Source organism: Eubalaena glacialis, chromosome 14 (genome assembly GCF_028564815.1).
Source record: "Eubalaena glacialis isolate mEubGla1 chromosome 14, mEubGla1.1.hap2.+ XY, whole genome shotgun sequence".
Classification (NCBI taxonomy): domain Eukaryota; kingdom Metazoa; phylum Chordata; class Mammalia; order Artiodactyla; family Balaenidae; genus Eubalaena; species Eubalaena glacialis.
This window is the reverse complement of record NC_083729.1, coordinates 40,906,244-40,924,578: the sequence shown is the minus strand read 5'-3', so window position 1 is coordinate 40,924,578 and position 18,335 is coordinate 40,906,244. Positions and strand designations below refer to the sequence as shown.

Genomic DNA, 18,335 nt, shown 5'->3' with positions numbered 1-18,335 from the left:
ATACTACTCAGCCATAAAAAGAACAAATGTCATTTGCAGCAACTTGGATGAACCTAGAGATTGTCATACTGAGTGAATTAAGTCAGACAGAGAAAGACAAACATCATATAATATCACTTATTTGTGGAATCCAAAAAAATGGTACAAATGAACTTATTTAGAAAACAGAGTCACAGATGTACAAAACAAACTTATGGTTACCAGGTGGGGAAAGGGGGAGGGATAAATTGGGAGACTGGGATTGATATATACACACTACTATACATAAAATAGGTAACTAATAGGGACCTACTGCATAGCACAGGGAACTCTTCTCAATACTCTGTAATGACCTATATGGGAAAAGAATCTAAAAAAGAGTGGATAGATGTATATGTATAACTGATTCACTTTGCTGTACAGCTAAAACTAACACAATATTTTAAATCAACTATACTCCAATAAAATTTTTTTTTAAAAATAAGTCTAAAGAACAAATAGTTACTAAAGGATCTCAGTTGACCAATGTAACCTTAAACCTTACCTCAAGGTTCATTTTACCTACTTGAACCTGACTGTTAGAAGACCATTTTGCCTTTTCTTTAATAAAAACAAAAACATTTTAGCATGTTTATGCAGCACGTATATACTGAATGTAATGTTTTTTTATGGTATTTTTCCACATACTGTATTAAGGAAAACTGTCCTGAAGATCCATTTCTGACACTAGAATGGCTCCATCATATACAACAAACAGCTCAGAAGAGCAAATTTTTTTTAACTAACCATTCTTCTCACATTAAGACAAAGAAGTGAAGCTACAAAGATTGATGGTTAATGAAGTACAAAATTATTTTTATCCTTTGCTTCTTAACAGGCATTCTTTTTGGAAAGGCTAAATTAGAATTGGAGTGGCAGGAACACAATGGTATTAGTCTTAATTAGCTGAAGTGAGAAAAGCTTAGGCTGGTACAGCGTAAGCCATAGCCTGAGAGGAAACAAAAATCTGTTAACATACTGTCTGAAGCAATTAAATGAATTTCTTGAGGAAAAATAGCAACAATTCTCCCCTTTTAAATACTCTGCAATAAATCCCAAAGGATAATTCTCTCTACTCATATCAATCAAACAGAGCTAACAGAGTTTTAAGAGTTTCTTTAGAGCCATCAAAAAATTGAACTAACAAAATGTTAAAGTTTCATGTAGCTTCTACTTAATTTTGATACTAAATTCACAAGTTATATTCATCATTCATATACATTCACAAATTATGTACACCATTATATGTGCCTGAAACATACTTTTTATAATACTCAAGATAGTGTCAATAAGCAATTAAGTTTTAACTGAATACATGTTTTTACTTAAAGTGTCAGAATTTTGGTCTTCATGTATATATTCCAGAAATAGTAAATTTCACAAACAATAAGCTTTAGAATAAAGGAAGAATTTAATCCGACAAATATAATTTAAGGAGTTTTGCAAAAAGATAATATAGCACAACAACATTCACATTTATAAGTGTATTTTTCCCTACACAAGAAAAAGTCTTTGATACGTTAAGGCAGTTAATCATTTAACAATTTTTGGTCCCACTTTGAACCATACCAAATCTTAATATCCAAGTCACATTATTCAAGAGGTGCAAAAACTGTTAAATTTCTTTTTTGTGACTACTCTTTAGTATATGGCCGTCTCCTGATGACCAAACTGAATATTCTAACTCAAATCACCCCAAGAAACAACAACAATGCTGAAATTTTTAACAGATCCAAGTTCAAGAACAACAGGACATACAGTTTGTACCTGAAGTTTAGGAGTTTTAATACTCAAAGATGAAAGCTAACAAACCTCTCAATGTTCCTGGTTCTTCCCTGTCTTCCTCCCACAATGACTGATGGTTTCATCAAAAAGACTATGTGACATGAAGACCAAATAACAGAAGATGATTTGAATTGCCCTAGAAATAAGGCAATTATAGACAAAGTGACTACATGTCCCAGTGTGCTCGCGACAGTCCTAGTTTACACCTGTTATTCTGAGATTATTATTATTATTATTATTTTTAATGACTGCATTGGGTCTTCGTTGTTGCGTGTGGGCTTCCTCTAGTTGCGGCAAGCCGGGGCTACTCTTTGTTGCAGCGTGCGGGCTAATCACTGTGGTGGCTTCTCTTGTTGCGGAGCTTGGGCTCTAGGCACATGGGTTTTGGTAGTTGTGGCATGTGGGCTCTAGAATGCAGGCTCAGTAGTTGTGGCACACGGGCTTAGTTGCTCCACAGCACGTGGGATCTCCCCAGACCAGGGATCGAACCCGTGTCCCATGCATTGGCAGACGGATTCTTAACCACTGCACCACCAGGGAAATCCTGAGGTTATTATTAACAGAATCCCATTTCTCTCTCAAAAGTGGATTATAAGCAAAAGATCCAGAATAGCCAATATGATATTCAAGGAGAAAATGCTGAACTACTAACACTACCTAACTTCAAGACTTACTGTAAAGCTACAGTAATCAAGACGGTGTAGACAAATACATGGCAAAAAAATAGACACATAGATCAGTGGAACAGAATAGACAGCCCAGAAATAGACCCCCATAAATATAATCAACTCATCTTTGACAAAGGAGCATAAGCAATACGATGGAGCAAAGACAGTCTCTTCAACAAATAGTGCTGGAACAACTGAACATCCAATGCAAAAAAAAAAAAAAAAATGAACCTAGATACAGACCTTACATGCTTCACATAAGTTAACTCAAAATGGATCACAGACCTAAATGTAAAATGCAAAACTATAAAACTCCTGGAAAATAACATATGAGAAAATCTAGATGACTTGAGTATAGCAAAGACTTTTTTGATACAACACTGAAGGAACAATCCATGAAAGAAATAACTGATAAGCTGGACTTCATTAAAATTAAAAACTGCTTTGCAAAAGACAATGTCAGGAGAATGAGAAGACAAGCCACAGTTTGGGAGAAAATATTGGCAAAAGACATATCTGATAAGGGACTATTATCCAAAATAAACAAAGAGACAGAGAACCTTCAAGGTGGTGGAGGAGTAAGACATGGAGATCACTTTCCTCCCCACAAATACATCAAAAATACATCTACATGTGGAACAACTCCTACAGAACACCTACTGAAAGCTGGAAGAAGACCTCAGACTTCCCAAAAGAGCCATGTGGCTCACAGGGTCTTGGTGCTCTGGCCAGGTGACAGGCCTGAGTCTCTGAGGTGAGAGAGCCGAGTTCAGGACACTGGACCACCAGAGACATCCCAGCCCCACATAATATCAGTCAGCGAGAGCTCTCCCACAGACCTCCGTCTCAATGCTTACACCCAGCTCCACTTAACGACCAGCAAGCTCCAGTACTAGACATCCCATGCCAAACAACTAGCAAGACAGGAACACAACCCCACCCACTAGCAGAGAGGCTGCCTAAAATCATACTGAGTTCACAGACATCCCGAAAACACACACCAGACATGGTCCTGCCCACCAGAAAGACAAGATCCAGCCTCATCCACCAGAACACAGGCACCAGTCCCCTCCACCAGGAAGCCGACACAACCCACTAAACCAACCTTACCCACTGAGGGCAGACACCAAAAACAATGGGAATTACGAACCTGCAGCCTGCGAAAAGGAGACCCCGAACACAGTAAGTTAAGCAAAATGGGAAGACAGAGAAATATACAGCAGATGAAGAAGCAAGGTAAAAACCTACCAGACCAAACAAATGAAGAGGAAACAGGCAGCCTACCTGAAAAAGAATTCAGAGTAATGATAGCAAAGATGATCCAAAATCTTGGAAATAGAATGGAGAAAATATAAGAAACGTTTAACAAGGACCTAGAAGAACTAAAGAGCAAACAAACAATGAATGAACAACACAATAAATGAAATTAAAAATTCTCTAGAAGGAATCAATACCAGAATGACTGAGGCAGAAGAATGGATAAGTGACCTGGAAGATAAAATAGTGGAAATAACTACCTAAGAGCAGAATAAAGAAAAAAGAATGAAAAGAATTGAGGACAGTCTCAGAGACCTCTGAGACAACATTAAACACACCAACATTTAAATTATAGGGGTCCCAGAGGAAGAAGAGAAAAAGAAAGAGACTGAGAAAATATCTGAAGAGAATATAGTTGAAAACTTCCCTAATATGGGAAAGGAAATAGTTAGTCAACTCCAGGAAGCACAGAGAGTCCCAAGCAGGATAAATCCAAGGAGAAACACGCCAAGACACATATTAATCAAACTATCAAAAATTAAATACAAAGAAAAAATACTAAAAGCAGCAAGGGAAAAACAACAAATAACATACAAGGGAATCCCCATAAGGTTAACAGCTGATCTCTCAGCAGAAACTCTGCAAGCCAGAAGGGAGTGGCAGGACATATTTAAAGTGATGAAAGGGAAAAAACCTACAACGAAGATTACTCTACCCAGCAAGGATCACATTCAGATTCGACAGAGAAATTAAAACCTTTAGAGAAAAGCAAAAGTTAAGAGAATTCAGCACCACCAAGCCAGCTTTACAGCAAATGCTAAAGGAACTTCTCTAGGCAGGAAACACAAGAGAAGGAAAAGACCTACAATAACAAACCCAAAACAATTAAGAAAATGGTCATAGGAACATACATATTGATAACTACCTTAAATGTAAATGGATTAAATGTTCCAACCAAACGACATAGACTGGCTGAATGGATACAAAAACAAGATCCGTATTTATGCTGTCTACGAGATACCCACTTCAGACCTAGGGACACATACAGACTGAAAGTGAGGGGATGGAAAAAGATAGTCCATGCTAATGGAAATCAAAAGAAAGCTGGAGTAGCAATTCTCATATCAGACAAAGTAGACTTTAAAACAAAGACTATTACAAGAGACAAAGAAGGACACTACATCATGATCAAGGGATCAATCCAAGAAGAAGATATAACAATTGTAAATATTTATGCACCCAACATAGGAGCACCTCAACACATAAGACAAATGCTAACAGCCATAAAACGGGAAATCGACAGTAACACAACCGTAGTAGGGGACTTTAACACCCCACTTTCACCAATGGACAGATCATCCAAAATGAAAATAAATAAGGAAACACAAGCTTTAAATGATACACTAAACAAGATGGACTTAATTGATAATTATAGGACATTCCATCCAAAAACAACAGAATACACTTTCTTCTCAAGTGCTCACGGAACAGTCTCCAGGATAGATCATATCTTGGGTCACAAATCAAGCCTCGGTAAATTTTAAAAAACCGAAATCATATCAAGGATCTTTTCCAACCACAACACTATGAGACTAGATATCAATTACAGGAAAAAATCTGTAAAAAATACAAACACATGGAGGCTAAACAATACACTACTAAATAACCGAGAGATCACTGAAGAAAGCAAAGAGGAAATCAAAAAATACATAGAAACAAATGACAATGAAAACACGACGACCCAAAGCCTATGGGATGCAGCAAAACCAGTTCTAAGAGGGAAGTTTATAGCAATATATTCTTACCTCAAGAAACAAGAAAAATCTCAAATAAACAACCTAACCTTACACCTAAAGCAATTAGAGAAAGAGGAACCCAAAAAAACCCCAAAGTTAGCAGAAGGAAAGAAATCATAAAGATCAGATCAGATAATAAATGAAAAAGAAATGAAGGAAACAATAGCAAAGATCAATAAAACTAAAAGCTAGTTCTTTGAGAAGATAAACAAAATTGATAAACCATTAGCCACACTCATCAAGAAAAAGAGGGAGAGGACTCAAATCAATAAAATTAGAAATGAACAAGGAGAAGTTACAACAGACACTGCAGAAATATAAAGGATCATGAGAGATTACTACAAGCAACTATATGCCAATAAAATGGACAACCTGGAAGAAATGGAAAAATTCTTAGAAAAGCACAACCTTCCGACACCGAACCAGGAAGAAATAGAAAATATAAACAGACCAATCACAAGCACTGAAATTGAAACTGTGATTAAAAATCTTCCAACAAACAAAAGCCCAGGACCAGATGGCTTCACAGGCAAATTCTATCACACATTTACAGAAGAGCTAACACCTATCCTTCTCAAACTCTTCCAAAATATAACAGAGGGAGGAACACTCCCAAACTCATTCTCCGAGGCTACCATCACCCTGACACCAAAACCAGACAAAGCTGTCACAAACAAAGAAAACTACAGGCCAATATCACTGATGAACATAGATGCAAAAATCCTCAACAAAATACTAGCAAACAGTATCCAACAGCACTTTAAATGGATCATATACCATGATTAAGTGGGGTTTATCCCAGGAATTCAAGGGTTCTTCAATATACGCAAATCAATCAATGTGATACACCATATTAACAAATTGAAAGAGAAAAACCATACGATCATCTCAATAGATGCAGAAAAAGCTTTCTACAAAATTCAACACTGATTTATGATAAAACCTCTCTAGAAAGTAGGCTTAGAGGGAACTTACCTCAACATAATAAAGGCCATATATGACAAACCCACAACCAACATGGTTCTCAATGGTGATAAACTGAAACCATTTCCACTAAGATCAGGAACAAGACAAGATTGCCCACTCTCACCACTATCATTCAACATAGTTTTGGAAGTTTTAGCCACAGCAATCAGAGAAGAAAAAGAAATAAAAGGAATCCAAATAGAAAAGAAGAAGTTAAACTGTCACTGTTTGCAGATGACATGATACTATACATAGAGAATCCTGAAGATGCTACCAGAAAACTATTAAAGCTAATCAATGAATTTGTTAAAGTAGCAGGATACAAAATAATGCACAGAAATCTCTGGCATTCCTATACATTAATGATGAAAAATCTGAAAGTGAAATTAAGAAAACACTCCCATTTACCACTGCAACAAAAAGAATAAAATATCTAGGAATAAACCTACCTACTAAGGAGACAAAAGACCTGTATGCAGAAAATTATAAGACACTGATGAAAGAAATTAAAGATGATACAAATAGATGGAGAGATATACCATGTTCTTGGATTGGAAGAATCAACACTGTGAAAATGACTATACTACCCAAAGCAATCTACAGATTCAATGCAATCCCTATCAAACTACCACTGGCATTTTTCACAGAACTAGAACAAAAAATTTCACAATTTGTATGGAAACACAAAAGACCCCGAATAGCCAAAGCAATCTTGAGAACGAAAAATGGAGTTGGAGAAATCAGGCTCCCTGACTTCAGACTATACTACAAAGCTACAGTAATCAAGACAGTATGGTACTGGCACAAAAACAAAAATATAGATCAATGGAACAGGATAGAAAGCCCAGAGATAAACCCACGTACATATGGTCACCTTATCTTTGATAAAGAAGGCAAGAATATACAGTGGAGAAAAGACAGCCTCTTCAATAAGTGGTGCTGGGAAAACTGGACAGCTACATGTAAAAGTATGAAATTAGAACACTCTCTAACACCATACACAAAAATAAACTCAAAATGGATTAAAGACCTAAGTGTAAGGCCAGACACTATCAAACTCTTAGAGGAAAACATAGGCAGAACACTCTATGACATAAATCACAGCAAGATCCTTTTTGACCCACCTCCTAGAGAAAGGGAAATAAAAACAAAAATAAACAAATGGGACCTAATGAAACTTCAAAGCTTTTGCACAGCAAAGGAAACCATAAACAAGACCAAAAGACAACCCTCAGAATGGGAGAAAATATTTGCAAATGAAGCAACTGACAAAGGATTAATCTCCAAAATTTACAAGCAGCTCATGCAGCTCAATATCAAAAAAACAAACAACCCAATCCAAAAATGGGCAGAGGACCTAAATAGACATTTCTCCAAAGAAGATATACAGATTGCCAACAGACACATGAAAGAATGCTCAACATCATTAATCACTAGAGAAATGCAAATCAAAACTACAATGAGATATCATCTCACACTGGTCAGAATGGCCATCATCAAAAAATCTAGAAACAATAAATGTTGGAGAGGGTGTGGAGAAAAGGGAACCCTCTTGCACTGTTGGTAGGAATGTAAATTGATACAGCCACTATGGAGAACAGTATGGAGGTTCCTTAAAACCTAAAAACAGAACTACCATATGACCCAGCAATCCCACTACTGGGCATATACCCTGAGAAAACCATAATTCAAAAAGAGTCATGTACCACAATGTTCACTGCAGCACTATTTACAAGAGCCAGCACATGGAAGCAACCTACATGTCCATCGATAGATGAATGGACAAAGAATATGCGGCACATATATACAATGGAATATTACTCAGCCATGAAAAGAAATGAAACAGTTATTTGTAGTGAGGTGGATGGACCCAGAGTCTGTCATACTGAGTGAAGTAAGTCAGAAAGAGGAAAAACAAATACCGTATACTAACACATACATATGGAATCTAAAAAAAAATGGTTCTGAAGAACCTAGGGGCAGGATAGGAATAAAGACGCAGATGTAGAGAATGGACTTGAGGACACGGGGAGGGGGAAGGGTAAACTGGGACAAAGTGAGAGAGTGGCATGGACATATATATAGTACCAAATGTAAAACAGATAGCTACTGGGAAGAAGCCGCATAGCACAGGGGGATCAGCTCAGTGCTTTGTGTCCACCTAGAGGGGTGGGATAGGAAGGGTGGGAGGGAGATGCAAGAGGGAGGGTATATGGGGATATATGTATACGTATAGCTGATTCACTTTGTTCTACAGCAGAAATTAACACACCATTGTAAAGCAATTATACTCCAATAAAGATGTTAAAAAAAATAGTAAAAAAAATAAAAAGGATAAATAAAAAAATAAAAGGCAAATTTACTAAAAAAAAAAAAAAAAATACACAAAAAACTCTCAAAACTTAACAATAAGAAAACAAAGCAATTAAAAAATGGGCCAAAGACCTAAATAGACACCTCACCAAAGATATATAAATGGCAAATAAGCATGTGAAGAATATAAAAGATGCTCCATATCATATGTCATTGGGGAAATATAAATTAAAACAACGAGATACCACTACACCCCTATTGGAATGGACAAAATCCAGAACATTGATAATAGCAATATGCTGGCAAGTATGCGGAGCAACAAACTCTCATCCATTGCTGGGGAATGTAAAATGGTTCAGCCACTTTGGAAGACAGTTTGACAGTTTCTTACCAAACTAATCATACTCTTACCATATGATCCAGCAATCACACTTCTTGGTATTTGCCCAAAGGAGTTGAAAACTTATTTCTTCACAAAAACCTGCACACAAATGTTTACAGCACTTTTATTCATGATTGCCAAAACCTGGCAGCAACCAAGACGTCATCCTTCAGTAGGTGAATGGATATATAAACTGTGGTACCTCCGGACAATGGAATATTATTCAGTGCTGAAAAGAAAGGAGCTATCAAGCCATGAAAAGACATGGAAGAACCTTAAAATCATATTACTGGACTTCCCTGGTGGCGCAGTGGTTAAGAATCCGCCTGCCAATGCAGGGAACACAAGTTCAAGCCTTGGTCTGGGAGGATCCCACATGCCGCGTAGCAACTGGGACCATGCGCCACAACGACTCAGTCTGCACTCTGGAGCCCACAAGCCACAAGTGCTGAGCCCGCATGCCACAACTGCTGAAGCCCGTGTGCCCAGAGCCTGTGCTCTGCAGTGGGAGAAGCCACCGCAACAAGAAGCCCGTGCACCGCAACGAAGAGTAGCCCCCGCTCACCGCAACTAGAGAAAACCCGGGTGCAGCAACGAAGACCCAACACAGCCAAATATAAATAAATAAATACATTTTTTTTTTTTTAAATCATATTACTAATTGAAAGAAGCCAATCTGAAAAGGCTGTATACTATAGTGTTCCAACTACATGACATTCTAGAAAAGGCAAAACTATGGAGACAGTAAAAAGATCAGTTGTTGCCAGGGATTGGTGTGAGGGGAACGGATGCAGAGGAGCACACAAGGTATTTTGGGCAATGGAAATACTCTGTATGAAACTATTACAATGGATTCAAGTCATTATAAACTTGCCCAACCCCACAGAATGTACAATACCAAAAGTGACAATGTAAACTATGGACTTTGGGTGTTTATGATGTGTCAATGCAGGTTCATCAACTGTTAACAAATGTACCACTCTGGTGGGGTATATTGATAACTGGAAAGGCTATGCATGAGTGGGAGCAAGGAGTATATGGGAAATCTCTGTACCCTCTCTCAAATTTGCTGTGAACCTAAAGATGTTCTAAAAAATTAAGTATTTTTTAAAAGTGGATTATAAATTATATATAATAGAATATAAGAATAGAACAGCAGTTCTCAAAGTTTAGTGTACAAACCCCTGGGGGGTCCCTAAGATACTTTCAGGGTGTTCACAAGGTCAAAACTATTTTTATAATATCAAAACAATGTATGCCTTTTTCATTTCTCACTAAATATTTTAACGCGGGGGGTGGTGCTGACATTTGCACTGATAGCACAAAGCCGTGATAAATAAAACTGAAGGCACCTTCACATGAATTAAGCCTGTAAGCACCAAACCTTACTAGTGCTCACTGTATTTATTCTCCATTGCTATTTACTCACAGTTTAAAAATAAACAAATAAAACCAGCAACAACAAAACTGTTTCACTTAAGAAATTCCTTAATGTAACCATAAAGAATTATTTTTACTAAATTTCAACCCTCAAGTATACCTGCTTTTAATATTCTGTGTGAGGAAATAGGAAGAACATATAAAGCATTTCTGTAGCATACAGAAGTACAAGGAAGTATGAGGAAATGCAATGGTGCTATTGTTTAAGTTGGGAGCTGACCTAGCTAATTTCTTTTTTCAAGAAACACTATTTTACCTGAAAGAAAAACTGACAGAAACTATGGTTCATCAGACTTGAGTATCTGGCAGTTTTTTGAAAATGAACTAAGTGTGCCCATCACTTCAAGGAAAACAAACTGACAGTATTTGTTTGGCAATGATAAAATTCAAGCTTTCAAGCAAAAATTAGAATTTTGAAAACTATATCCACTACAGTGAGCTTCATCGCTTTCCAATACTTAAACACTTTTCTGTGAGATACGTGGAGATATTAATATGATTTTTTATCCTGTATAATGAACAATGTGTCAAATGTATAACTCAGTGAACCAATATTTTCCATGTCACCAACATATGTTACAAAATTACATAGGGGTTAGACAGTCATTCAAAGTGCAAGATATACCAGTGAACTTTAACATCACAAAAAGTCCATTGATATGGTTTCAGATTCCACTTTGCAGCTAACCTCTCAGAAACTACCACGTGTTGAGTTTTAGCGTAGTACCAAATTACCTGAAAAAGCTATTAAAACCCTCCTCCTTTTCCAATTACCTATCTGTGGAAGATTAGATTTTCTCCTGCCAAAACTACATATCACAACAGATTAAATTTAGAAATAGATATGAGAATCCAGCTGTCTTATATTAAGCCAGACATTAACAGGAATTGCAGAAAAGTACAATACCAGTCCTCTCACTAAATATTTTTTTGTTCTGGAAAAGAGTTATTTTTAACAAATATATATTAACGTACAATCATTTTTTAAATTAATAAATCAACATTTTAAAAATTTCTCAGCTTTAATTTCTAATATGGTAAATAGATACTTACAACCCACATAAAAGGAAGCACTTTGAGGTTCTCAATTTTTAAGTGTAAAGGGGTCCTGAGACCAAAAAAAAAAAAAAAGTTGACAACTGAAGATACAGCAAATTATTAAAAAAATGGATAATAGAGTCAAAGAAAATACAACAGGGCAAACAAATTTTAACAGTGGAAAAGACAAAGGCAAAGGACTTATTCCATTGTAGATTTAATTTGAACTTGTTATCAAGAGATAAAAAGGTTGTAGAGTGTGTTTAGGCTATCTTAATCAGGCTTTTAGAAGCATACAATGAGATGATATAATTAAAAAGTACTTCAATATTATGAGGCTGTTTACTTCAAGAATCTTACTGCAGAGTACCTAGAAATGAAGAGGGATAGGAAAAAGGCCTATAATGCAGCTTTACAGGATACATGTGCTTCCTCTTCACTTCATTATGAATGATGTAGAAAAGAATAAGAAGAAAAACTGTCTTGTTTAAATGTAATTATTTCTATTATTCTAACCTCTAAGACAGAATTAGAAAGAAAGAAGTGCTGAGTGAAAGTCAGCTAGATATATTAGTTGCAAGACTATTTTGTGATTTAAATCACTGGTAATATTACCATCTTGAGGCAAAATCAAGTATTACAATTTTGAATGACAAAGAACCTGAGAAGTGTTCCAGCTAGTCTTTTCTTAGGAACCATGCTTTTCATAAAAGACAATCAAGTTTTTTACTACTCCACATTCACCACCCTCCAAGCCACTCCTAAGAAAAAAATCTTTAAAGTTCTTTAATGAAGAGAAAAATTAAAAGAATGTTATTTAAATAGAGAAATAAAAGGGATGCCCTAAAAAAACAGTCAAGTTAAAAATGAAAGCATAGCCAAAAACCGAACAATTGATGTAATTCAATGTGTCAACTTAATAATTAAAACAGCCATGGCTAATTCTTAAAGAGCAATGTTACACATTTTAAGCACAGCTTTAGATAAAAGTTGTGTTTGGTAACTCAACACTCATTGTTAATTTCATTTTTATACGTTATAATTGCTGTCACACTTAAATTCTCTCATTTTGTAATAGAGGAGGTACTAGCCTCCTTACTATCGATATTTTCCCCTCACCTTGACCCACAAGATTTTCATGTGAATTTTCCCAAGTATGCCATGAACAATCTAGTTTCTACTGACAATCTAATCCAAAATCTACCCTTACCTCTTGCAGACATTCATCTATTGAATTTCGGCTAAATCCAATAAAACCTACTTGTGTGTGTCTGTCTGTGTCTGCGCACATCTGTATCTGGGTGTGTCTCCCTGAGTCTGGATATGTCTGTTGGTGTGTGCCTCTGTGTCTGTCAGTGCATCCCTATGTGCCTGCATCTCTGTGCATCAACATGCTGATGTATATACACACACACATCAGGATAGCATAAGGATTATAAGAATCAGAGGAGAAAAAAAGAAATAAAGGCTAGAAAGATATAATAGTATTGTTTTATCTTTTAGCAGTTAGTCTTTTCCAGTTTAAATTGATAGACATAGTATGAACAAATATTTCCCTTAAAAGCATAGGTCTAGATTTAAGTCCAAGATTAAAGACAATATGCATATGGCCCATTTCTAGCCATCATTTTATATCCAAAACTGTGAAGTAGCCTGAATAACCTCCATATTCCTGTTTATACTCCATTTTGCTTCCAATTCAATGACAGATTTACAATACATACAGATAGCAAGAGAAAGAGAAAGAATGCACAAGCTTGCAAGCACCAATCTTTCCCTCTGCTTCTTCACCAAGTGGCTGGATTACACCTTTACCAGAGTCAATCAAATCCTCTGAGATAAACAAAGGGTATTTCCAATAGCCCACAAACTATATAATTTGTTCCTATGAAGTAAGGCTTTGTCACCTTTGTGGACTATAACAGTTTTAAAAATAGTTTAAATAACCTAATTTTTTTGTCAATAATTACATGGCAGTGATGACTTATCCTGTGTTCTTTTATTAGCAATGATTTTGAAGTCCAAGCCCTCTCCCCTTAAGAACATTACCCTAATTCCAAACCACCACCAAATGAGAATCTGTTCTGCATATAGTACTAATTTACTAACTATATCCAACCTGCTGATGATTGCAATGTTTGGTGCAAGCTGTGCGGCAACTGAAGGGTGAACAGAGGGGAATGGACACTATTTCTGAAGAAGTCTTCTGTTGCTTTAGACTGCAAAACCTTTGTTTCCCAGAGCTGCAGAGAAAAACAAAATGTTTGCTCTAAAAAAAAAAAAAATTAGGATATTTACTCCTATATTTTTTACTTTTAAATTAAATTGTCAGCTGAAGGCACAATAAATGGGTAAGTATTAAACTATAATTAAGGGGTTTGAATTTAATTTATCCATTTTTTTAAGCTGAAAAAACAAAAGAGAGAAACTTCTACTGTCTACAAACCTGCTTCAAGTCTTTTAAGACTTGTTCCTCTATACCTTCTTCAGCAAATAGATCCCGCACTCCTTCAATTACATCTTCAATTACAGATCTGTAGAGTTTAGGCTACATAAAAGCAATTGTTAAAAGTTTTACATTCTCAAGTTTGAGTGTATCCAGCCTTAAAAAACATGCAGTGTACACTTTCTAATCTTATATTTGAAGAAAAGCCACCATAAGGAGTTTCCCTCTGTGCATCCTATTCCCAATACAGTCTTAGCTTTCCATAAATTGGTTAACTTCAGACCCATAGTCTCAGCCTATCTATAAGGCTCAATCACAATACTACAAAAAAATATGAGATAATAATCTCATCAAGATGTATGGTTACTTTTAGGATCCTTGGCTTTTGTGTCAGTATTTAACCTCCACACTCCTTTTTAAAAAGGAAATTAATTTAAGACAGGCGGAAATGAACCTTTTGTTTTCAATTTACCTTTTTCTCAGAGGGACCCAGAGAGCTTTTTTAGAGTTTACTATATTACTCCATAAATGTAAATAAATTCCAAGCCATAAATCTGGGGCGAGCATCTACAATAGGGTCACCAAAGTCTGTCCCGCTTCCAAAATACACAGAGTCCAAAAAGATATTCTGAACCATGGTCAAGTAAAAGTACAACTGCACCAAAAAGGATTTCCTAAGAGAAACTAAGTAGGACATAAACAAACCTTACTCTTCCACAATCTGCATACTGCAGAGACTAAGTAACATCCTAAAAGCAGATCTTTACCAGATTAAAAACTGGTCAATATCAATAGAAAAATAGCCCTGTGAAATAAACTCAGTCCTTCAAATCTATGTAATCTGTGCTCCACTCCCACCCTAGTCCAAAATGGCAATGCTGGGAAATTCCCAGGCAGTCCAGTGGTTAGCACTCGGCACTTTCACTGCCTGGGTTCAATCCCTGGTGTGGGAACTAAGATCCCGCAAGCCACGCAGCACCGCCAAAAAAGATCAAATAAAAATAAATAAAATTAAAAATTAAAAAATGCAAAAAAAGAATGGCAATGCTAAGTGTACTGACAATACTGACCTAGTGGAAGTTCTACTGGTAAGAAATAATAAAATAGGAATTTAGTTGAATTGCTGTTATTTCAAATTGCTTAATCAGGCCAAATAGAAAATTCTGTCCTTCTAGGACTGCTTTTTCATACTACTCAGTAAATATTCTAAGTACTCCTGTTCATGCGAAGAGTAGTTAGGTATTAAACTTATTCCTTCTAAAGACCCAGAGTGAGCCTATGAAAAAGCCAATCAGTAATATTTAAATAATATGTTATTCACAAGCATAGTCAATAAGATTAAGTGCCCTAGATTAGTTCCTTCTTCTAAAACAGTTTACCCTGAAAAAGCCGTGCTTAATTGATGTTTCAGTGTTAGTCCCAGCTAGTGGGATCACACTTAAAGCTAGAGGTAAAAACTCCTAGGGATAAAAACATCTTTTAAGATCTACCCTCAGAATGTAACAGCAGCCATCAAAAAATAACCCATTAGAACACAATTTTTCAAAAGCAAAGTAGGAATTGAACATACTTTCTCTTCTAGGACTACAGTTAGATTTTATATTCTCTCCCTGTTATCTTCATTAGTATATGTATAGTCCACTATGCATAGCCCAGGAAATCCATCTTAACCTCTTCCCTATTTAAAAGAAAACACACATACACACTCCTTGGAGTTTCACCATCAAATAAAATGGTATACACGGTAAGCTTACATTCAAGCATAATTATTTCACATATATTAAAACACATTATCAGAAAAAGGATACACATTAAAATAATAACGTGTCTTCAGAAATGAACCATTTTATCCTGCGTATGTATAGATGGAACCCATAAAACAACACAGATCTGGACAAGCACATTGCCTTTCACCAAATGTGAAGTCTGTTGAAATGAACTGAAAATAAACGTGATTTCTTGACTTTTTTTCTTTAAATCAATTTTTAAGATTGACAGAGGGTCTCACAAGACCATTTAGCCTGTCAGTTCTCATGTGAGGTTTACGTACTCCTTAACGGTAACAAAGCAACGTCTGGGTTTATCAATTCCAACTGTACACTTAAACATTAAGATGCTTAAGGATGGGTAAATGGAGGGGTGGGGGAGAACGCTAAAAATATGTGGTGGGGTAACGTAAAGTATCACATTACCTATTATTTCGGGTAAATAATATAGCTTAGAATCAACAGTAGTCATACTAAAATTAAGAACTACAATTAGAGTACAACTGAACTCAGTAATGCTAAACACACTAAACTGGGAGGCTTAAGGTGCGTTCCATCTCTAACCATCTTCTCAAATCCTCACTCTAGAGGACCTCAGTTCGATGAGGAGTGAGAAGGAGAAGAAGAGGGGCACTTGTTCTTCTGGCGGGGGGCCAGGTCCAACTTCCGGCTGAGCTACTGGCCCTCATCCGCTTCCTCCAACACGGAGGAGAAGAACAGAGGAGCCCCTAAGGGAGAGGGCTCCTGAAAGTCTGTAAAGAGCCAGAAGGGGAAAAAAAGGGTGTGCGGAACTCCGCTGCCATGAGCCCAGGACCGCGCTCCCTCTGCACGGAGCGCAGGCCGAGATGCCAGGCTTGGCGGTCCTTACCACCGGGTTGACGCAGTCCATGACCGCTGCTCCGGCGCCTCGCCCCTTGCGCCTGCGCAGCACGTGGTGCGCCTCCGAGGACCGCTCCTTGCGCGCTTTGAACGTAAGTGCACGTTGTCCGCGCAACTACGTCAGGACGCTGGGGGCGGAGCAGGGGAGGAGAGAAAGGCTAATGATGAGGATTAAGTGGAGTCGCGCTGCAGAGGCAGGGAAGAGGTTGACCTGCACGTGCGAAGAGACCAGATAAAACGGGGTGGTTAAGTCCGGTGTAACCAACTTTGGGCCGTTCACATGACCCTTGAAGAGCCTTTATTTTCTCAATCTATAAAATAAAGACTAAGAAAATAGGGGATGAGCAATGCAGCGGTAGATCCCAGTTCACTTTACCTTTGAGAAGAGGGGAGCTAGTGGTATCTGTCTTCTCCTTCTGCCAATTTTCATTCCTCCTCTTACGCCCCAGTCACAGCTGAACTCCAGTATATAATAAGAGTCAAACTCTTCTAAGATTGGTTCTCAAAGTGTAAGACAGCAACATCAGCTTCATCTGGAAACCTGTTAAAAATGCAAATTATTGGGTCCCTCCCCAGACCTACTGAATCAGAAACTCTGAGGCTGGGACCTAGCCTTCTGTAACTTTAACATGCTCTCCAGGTGATTCTGATGGGCACTTAAATGAGACTCTTTGTCCCAAAGCAAAGATTTTCAGCTTTGGCTGCACACTGAAATCACCTGGGGAGCTTAATAAAGGTTTGGCACCAGAGTCTCACCCCACAGAATCTGATTCTATTATGCAGCCAAGTTGGAGAACCACTGCTAAAATAAAGTCAGCACCCCAATACCACCCAGGCTCCTTTTCCTCCTCAGGCAGAAATCACACTCTTGACCTGTAATAATTCCCTCCTTCCCGTGAAGGGTAGAGCATATAGGGGCATACCTTGCCTAGGGCTGAGGGTAGATGTAAGCACAGATAACCTGGAGGGTTAGATAAGGGAACAAGTCATTTATTGCCACTACTCTGCCTTTTAAAACAGCCTTTCTAGCCTGCAGATAGATCCTGACCTAACCAGATGGCTAAGTTACTGAATGATTAAAAATCCTATCAGGTTTAAAATTGGCTGTTTATTTATTTATTTGTGCATGTAAGTTCAGTAGAGCTATTTATGTCCAACCATTCTGTATTTGCTTTGCCTGGGTCAGGTACCTTATAGTTTGTGAGTTTCAAGAAGCTAATTTATAGGAAGCCCTTTAGAAGACTTTCCTAAATTGAAAACTATCTGAAATTTCTTTTACAAAAAGCCAAGAATGTAACATAGTGATTTTTAATGATTGTATCTCTACCTGGCAATTTACTACCAGAAGTATTCAAAGTGACTTAACTTATACCCAAAACAGAAAGCTAAAAGCAGTCATTGATTCCTACTGATATCATAAAAATTCAATTAAATTATTCAATTATTCAGCTTATTGCCGAAAAATCTCATTTTTCATCTTTTTCATAGCCAAGTTTTAAAACTTTATTCCTAAATGCATAGGATTGGTAATCACCTAACTTTTTGTGATAGCATACTGTTTTATATTACTTCATTACATAT

General features: G+C 37.0%; 1 protein-coding gene across 2 annotated transcripts in view; it reads right to left on the bottom strand.

Moving 5' to 3' along the window:
* GTF2A1L (general transcription factor IIA subunit 1 like) overlaps positions 1 to 16,764 on the bottom strand; it is a 57,948-nt gene extending 41,184 nt beyond the window's left edge. Inside the window, exons 1-3 of one of the 2 annotated variants that reach the window (XM_061210432.1) lie at positions 16,744 to 16,764; positions 14,110 to 14,211; positions 13,783 to 13,906 (exon numbers count right to left, since the gene is read on the bottom strand). In XM_061210432.1, coding sequence (XP_061066415.1) covers positions 13,783 to 13,906; positions 14,110 to 14,211; positions 16,744 to 16,764 — 247 coding nt within the window. The remainder of the gene's footprint in view (positions 1 to 13,782; positions 13,907 to 14,109; positions 14,212 to 16,743) is intronic. The other variant, XM_061210433.1, reaches the window with a different exon arrangement.
* Positions 16,765 to 18,335: the final 1,571 nt, after the last annotated feature.